This window comes from Schistocerca americana, chromosome X (assembly GCF_021461395.2).
Source record: "Schistocerca americana isolate TAMUIC-IGC-003095 chromosome X, iqSchAmer2.1, whole genome shotgun sequence".
Lineage (NCBI taxonomy): Eukaryota > Metazoa > Arthropoda > Insecta > Orthoptera > Acrididae > Schistocerca > Schistocerca americana.
In genome coordinates, this window is record NC_060130.1 from 430,380,976 (window position 1) to 430,388,555 (window position 7,580).

At 34.4% G+C, this 7,580-nt stretch overlaps 1 protein-coding gene across 5 annotated transcripts in view; it reads left to right on the forward strand.

The window, feature by feature from the left end:
- The window catches only part of LOC124554986 (zinc finger Ran-binding domain-containing protein 2), an 82,564-nt gene extending 75,544 nt beyond the window's left edge, over positions 1–7,020 (forward strand). For 2 of the 5 annotated variants that reach the window (XM_047128723.1, XM_047128727.1), the window contains exons 6-8: positions 2,005–2,195; positions 2,277–2,337; positions 6,395–7,020. In XM_047128723.1, the coding sequence (XP_046984679.1) occupies positions 2,005–2,195; positions 2,277–2,322 (237 nt within the window). In that variant the 3' untranslated portion in view covers positions 2,323–2,337; positions 6,395–7,020. Of the gene's footprint in view, positions 1–2,004; positions 2,196–2,276; positions 2,356–6,394 lie in introns of all 5 variants that reach the window. The other 3 variants (XM_047128725.1, XM_047128724.1, XM_047128726.1) reach the window with 3 other exon arrangements.
- Positions 7,021–7,580: the final 560 nt, after the last annotated feature.

The following is a 7,580-nucleotide window of genomic DNA, read 5'->3' on the forward strand; positions in this document are numbered from 1 at the left end:
CAGAAACTCTATTTTTCAAATATTACTTAGCAACATATTACAATTTTTTACCGACCTCAGTTCTACAAGTCATCAATCGCGTCAGATCACTACAATAGTTTGAACAAGAAGAAAGATTGTTCTAGAAGTATCGTAGATAACAAAAGATGAAGATTTCCATTATCTTTTCCATGAGTATTGTCTGAGGTATAATTTTCACAGAAAATTAAATTATTTCACTAGTAATAATTAATTATTACTATTTTAGTATCAATGCAGTCCTTTTTTATTAATGTCACAAGAATGTTCGCTGAAATTGCACACACAATGCCGCCGTGAATATTGTTCTGAATAAAGTATAGTTGTGGATATTGCAAATGCTTAGCTTTTTGTTGTAATTAGTATGGAGTCAGTGTATAAAGGTGGAAGGTTATGTTGTTAAGAGGCAAGGTTCCAGTTCTGATCCACAATCCAGCACACAGTTTTAATCTAGTAGGGAGTTTCGAAGAGGAACTTGTTTGTAATGTCAATTGTTGCTGAAATGAAAGAGCGCTACTCCCTTTTTGAGGTAACAGACAGCAATTCATTGCCTCCTGATCTTTATTTAAAGCTCATGTTTATCTGTATGAATGGACACAGTGGCATATAAATGTTGATGATGTGAAATATGCAAAGAACATAGCTCTTCTTAGTCAGTCAGTTGATGCATATATGTTGGCGTAAATAATAGAAGATTAATATGTCAAAGGCATTTTATGCTAATGTTGGCACACTGTTCTGTTAACTGTTGACCAGTCAAGGGAAACAACCAGAAAGGCCTAATATAGTTATAATAAACCATTGGAAAGTATTTTGAAGAAATGAAACTTAGTATAAAATTGAAAGGTGAATATAACAAACTTTATAAAAAAGTAATTATAGCAGTATTAAAAAATTGTACACCAATTGTTATATGTGATAATTCTTAAACAGTGTCATATTTGTAAAGGAAACTCAAGAATATGTAGATCACGTAGTGTGGGACTGTGCCTGGAAGTTTCCTTTTTGTTAAAGGAAATTTCAGTGTGGCCACAGCAATTTGTGGTGGAAGAAAGTAGGGAAATTTTATGGAGACAGTGGTCTGCATCTGGAATGTATCTCAAAAATGCCGTAATAAGCCACACAAAGCTATTGTTCACATAATAATGTCTATTATCTGGTAGTTTTGCTCATATGACTGATCACTTGGCAGGATATTTCATCATTATAGGTAATGCTTATATAAAAAATGTCATTATCATGAATATGACTACACGTAATGACAATGACGCAGTCAACTTTGTGATAATATATTGCCACTGTGGAATATCTTAAGGAAGTATTTGTTGTAATGATTTATTTTATTTAATTATCTTTATTCAACCAAGGATCACTCATGATATAGGGTTTGTCAGTGTAAAAACACACACACACACACACACAAACACACACAAAACATGCTTTGTGAGGATAGGACAGATGGTCAGCTGTGGTCTTGATTAAGGAACCATCCCAGCTTATGTGTGTTGTATCTACTAGATGATGGTCACAAACTAGACCTAGTAGCTAATAAATATTATCTAATCAGCAGGTTTATTGTGTTTAATTTCAAGTAGAGAAGTGGAATGATAAGTGTTGAGACTAAAGTAAATATTTGGAAACGTTAACATAGAAAAAATGATTTTGTGATGCTATCATTGTGAATTCTTGTCAGCTCTGCATTTTCTTTTTCTCTCCCGAACGGAATAGACTTTGACTGTAGCAGTGACATGCATCCCTTACTGTGTTCCAGATTGTTTTGTCAGTACACATCTGAACAGTAAAATGAGTAATCTTTAATCTTCTCAGAATAATAAGTCATTAAATGCATATTAATTTCTTGCCATTATTATTTTTAGTAAAACAGAACACAGTAGGAGCCATTTATTTTCATACCTTTAACATTTGTCCCATGGCTGCATGAAAATTAGATATTTCAAATGTTTTAAGTGTCCTGTTCTATTATAGGATGATGCTGATCTGTCCAAATATGACTTAGTTGGTTGGGGTGATGACAGTGATGCTGATTCTGAACAACAAAAAAAGGACAAAGAAAATCGCCCAAAAACGAGGCGGGGTCATTCAAAGTCACGTTCCCGTTCCAGATCTCCCACAAATGAGGGAAAGAGCCACAAAACTAAATCAAGATCAAGTTCAAGGTAATTCTGTGTGGATATATTGCAAAGTGGAAAAATGAACCTTTGATTCTATAATATAAACTATATGGCTTTCCTTTACAGCTCGTCACATTCATCTGGAAGTGGAAAACGAGGAAACAGCTCGTAATACATTCAGGTTCAGGTAAACAGGTGGTAATGGGTATGCACAAGGTCGATATCTACATCCTTACATACATTTAAAATACACAATTTGCAGAACTACAGCTGTCTCAGATTCTGGATTAGCTATTGTCATGTTGATTGTCACAACAATCATCTCTACAGTAATACATACATGTACTAGAGGTGCAGTATTAGTTTCGGGGGATGCTGATTTTGACATATGTGCTTACTTGCCCCTGATTTTTTTTTTTTTTCTGATTTTATATTAATTTTCATTGCTTGTCCTGTGGAATTTTTCGTATAGCAATGTACAATATTTACTTTTTACTTACTTAAATATGTTTGTCTACCACTGATCTCCAACTGCTCAAGGATTTTGCCATGTTCCAAAGAACATTTTGAGTGCCAGTGAAAAAGAAAGTGTATTTTCTTCACTTAGCACTTGTGAACACAGTTATTAAAATTTTATTGTAAAAAAAGGTTGTTCCTAGTATAGCAGAAAGAAAGGAAAAAAATGGCCAGTTAATCTACTACAAATGGACCCATCTGAATAGCTGAGCAGTTAATGTACTGCTTCCAGGGTGCTGGGAGGTGAACCTGCCCCAGATCAAATCTACCTCGCAGATTAATGATGAGGGCTGGTGAGCTGGCCAGCAGGGAAGGGGTTTTTTGTGTGGTTTCCCACATCCAACTTGGTGAATACCAGTCTGGTACAAACATCACCTATATCCTGCCTCAGCCACACACTAAGCAAACATTTAGAAAAATATTGTCACACTTGAACATCGATTTACTCTAGACATTGACAGATTGCATACACAGAATTCTGTCCTGGGTGGAGTGGTGGCATTAGGAAGGTTATCTGGCCATGCACTTACAGTAACATTGCTTCAACCTATATAACGATGCTGACCCCTTAAATGGATGGGGAAAAAGGTGGTGGAGAAAGAACAGGAGGAGGAGGTGGAGCAGGAGAATCAGCTACAGTTGTAATAAAGTGGAGAATGTAGTATAGAACTTTGTAAATTATTACACAGAGAATAATTTGTCCCACTTTGCTTGCCATTATGCATTATATTTCAAAATATTTGTGAAATGCTAACATTATATGTAGCTGAAATATCTGTTTTAAGTACGAGAGATTTTCTTTATTTTGATGGCTAGGAAGTAGTTAAAGTTGGATAAAATATAGCTAACATCACGGCAGTGATAAGTGGCTAGATTCTCAGATTTTGTCATCAAAATGTGGAAACTTAGGTTATTTGTTTCACATGCCTGCTAATACTTCAAATAAGTGTGTAATTGTTTAGAGTACCCAATAGTGTACAGCAAAGAACAGCCATATCGTCACTATGTTAAGCTTAATAAATCCACTAATAAGATAACACAGCAAAACCTATTACTGAAATAATAGAGCTGCTTAAATTCTAAATCCCCCCCCCCCCCCCCCTCTCTCTCTCTCTCTCTCTCTCTCTCTCTCTCTCTCTCTCTCTCTCTCTCTCTCTCTCACGCGCACACACATTCACTCTTACTATATATTATTAATAAAAAATGAACACCTGTAATATTGTTCCAGAAAAGTATAAAATCTGCTGCTACTTTGAAACATAATTGAGTCCAGTACAAAAATCAAAATGCATTTGAAAAATTATATTAATTACATCAATAAGAAGCAAAAGCTACATGGTATTGTTAAGTTCAAAATGTTTATGTAAGTGCACACACAAAAGTAAGCAAAATTGTAATCTAAAAATGGTAATGGAAAATCCTTGAAGGGATATAAATAATTTAAGAAATAAAGGTAGCAATTCACCAAATAGTCAAATTGCAAAGTCATCAGCTGACACATAAACAGTGCTGAGAACATTATAAGGTTCATTGGAAAGCTAGCAGGCAGAAGTTCTGCCTTGGTTATGTGACTGTCAACAACTCGGTAATTAAACTATTGGGTCAGTAGTTACCTGAACTCCTTGGATTACTTATATCGTTTTATTAGTAAAAAATTAAAGTTACTTTTGTGTTGATTGGAAACAAACATGTTACATTTGATATCTGTTTACTCCAGTTACCTCACTGTAGTTTTGGCACTCAATTGTGCAGTGAAAAATCTGTCATTGATGCACATTTGGCTAATAGTTTAAAAAGTTCTTCATTGTTGGGGAAAAAGCAAGCCCTGTGCAGGAAGTTCCTTCATTATTTAACAAAAAAGGGGTAAATAAATTGCAGTGGCTTATGAAAGGGTTCACTGAGTACAAGGTGATTCTGCCGTAATGAATTTTGTATGCTACATGTTCTGTTCCGTAACTTTTGGTATTAGTAATTTCCCACTCCAACCACCTAACAAAGAGTAATTAAAGTTTTGGCAAACATCTTCTCAATGCAGGCTGAAAACTTACTGTAACATCATGCTGCTGTACCTAATATACCTTAAGCAAATGTTGAGTTTTAATTACAGTAGGGAAGTTCTGGTGGAATATAAATACTTTAGGAGCAAAGGAGACCACTCATTGAAAAGCAGAAGCATGGAGTTGTTGACAGGTGTACACAAAAAACAAAGAAAACTTGCTAACAAAAATTAAAACTTGCTAGCTTTTGGATAGATATCAAATTGAAATGAATCAATGTTCAGCCTATCGGTTAGGAAAGCAATTTAAAGTTGCTTTATTACAGGTGTGTTACTGACATAAAAATGTAATAACTGCTTATGGTAGTTAAAGAAACTTTTTCTTTCTTTAATTCCATTCATAGAATTGTATTATCTAAATGGAAGCAATATGCAGTCATCACAGAGCCATTAGTTTTCAAATGTTCAACAAGATGAAACTGTAGAAATTGCGACATTTCACCAACATACTATGTGGCAACAAACGGGCATTTTATGTGCAGTGCATCCAATGAACTGATGATGCTATTACAGTATGCTGCTGAAATATTTGTGTGTTTCTGTGATTTCATCTGGATAGAAACTTCAGAGTATATTTAAAATTCTTTTTGCATTACTTACACAATGATAAGAATAATGAAATAAATGCTCTAATTGGAAAGAATTTTGTGTTGTTTACAGCAGTTACTTAACTGAAAGTTCAAAAATATGTATTGTATTACTTTCAGTATTGCAGAAGCCATTTACTGTAAAACGTGAGGGAAACATTCAAATTCCAGCCAAGGGAATCGGTAATTGCATGCAACCTGCGATGTACCAGAAGCCCAGTTCAGGAACTTGCAAGAGTACTTGGAGATTGTGGTTGTGTTGTCGCAAGGTTGAGACGCGCAGGCCTAGAAAGCTCATGCTACTGATGTGCTGTGGCGTGTCTTCCCGTGAGATTTCCGTCACAGCTATATTGCTAGAGATAATACCAAATACTTAAGTTCTTTTTTCAAAATAAGGCAGGAAATATGACCTTACCTTATGTGGTATGAATACAACAGAAAAGCTTCTAAAGATATTTACCCTTGATTTTCTGTTTCCCCTTCTACTGCCTGTTTTTATATGTCCCATATCTTTAATTATGGACAATAGTGTATTTTAGCATCTTTTATCCTGGTTCACATTTGAACAGGAATACTCATTGTTAATGATTCTCATAGTGAAATATTAAATATGCTAAGAGCTGTTAGCCTCTTTTGGATCATACACTGAGTTGTTTGTTTTGACTTGAGCTGCACTTAATTTAGTTTCTTAAATCCATCAAAGTTGTTCCTGGTTGAAGTGGTGAGTACTACAGAACACTAGCTACTGTATAGGTGGTGTCCAACATCATGTCTTGTTTTATAAACATTTAGTTGGAGGTATTCTTTTCACATAATTGTGGCAAACCAAGTTTTACAGCAATTAATTTTTCTTAGAAAGAGAAGTCTGTATCTATTTGAGACAGAATTATTTTGCACAGTAATGCTCTTCTCTCTCAAAATACTCACTCTAACACAGTTTCTATTCATATTTCTGAATATTTTAGTCACTATCCTGACAAGCGTATTTCACTGCTCTCTCTTTCACAGTTCTTTTCTCTTGAAGGAAATAACATAGTGTATGAATATCAGCAGACTGTTGTTCAATTACATTTTTTTCTTTGCAGGTAACATTAAGATGGAGCTGCACGTAGATGATGGTGTTTACAGTGAACTACAGGTCCCCTCTGGTACACGATTAGTATCCATCTTTCTTGGTAATGATATGGTAGTCCTCACATATAGTGCTTAAGGCTTTATGCGTTCACTGAGAAATAATAGGCTTGCAGAGAATTGTGATTTCCTTAGCTATAATTAATATGGGAAGGAGTTAACATGAATGAATATATTCAGCTGACTGAATGCAGTTACTGAGCATATATTGTTTAGTTTGTTTTCTTTATGTGACAGGATATGTTATGATTTTTAACTTTGTTGAAATGAAATAAAATGTATTGTTTTCTTTTTTATAGCATTTAAAAGATTCTAATCACAGTATCACCAGTGTGTTAGACAAAAAACCTTTTTGTCTGTACTAAGGGTTTAAATTTTTTTTAGACCTTTACTAAGGTTACTGTGGGCTGTTACATTTAATCTCTTCATAACATTACTGACGTCCCAGTTGTCCAGAGTAAGTTACTTTGAGCTGTTGCAGGAAATGTATGCGCAAAGGGTTAATGTTATATTGAGCAATACTTATTGCATTTTAATTTTTTAGCTTTTCGTTAATCAATAAAAATGTTATTGAAAACAATGTATTTTGATTATTGGAGTCTTTGTGGTTGGAATGTCAAAATATTTGACAATGAATAATACTGATAATTTATCTCTGAAATTAGGTAGTCATCTGGGGTAGTACATAGTATAAGGAGAATCGAAGATGGATCATGGATCATCGTTAATAATGATATTGTCTCAATTACAGGAGTATACCTGAAAGACGTAGTGAATGTTTTTCTGTTTAATAAAATCCTGCTTATGTTATTTAAGGATTGACTATTTGCTAGAACTAAATAAGCTCACAGCTTTTAAATATTATAATGAAAATACTGTAGCATATTCAGGAATGTAATGTTAATGTGTATGTGTGTTTGATAGCTTTCAGTTATGATTTTAATGTTAGGTGTGAAATGTATCAAATAGTAGCACTTAGTGAAAGACAGATGTAAGTTTCGTGGAAATTTCATGCTGCATGACAGGCCCCAGGTCAATTTTGCTGCAAGACATGGAAACACAGCTGTATGGACTCTATGGCAGCTGTAAAAATTTCATATTGATGCTGCTCTAGCTGATTGGGGTATACGAAACTCACTA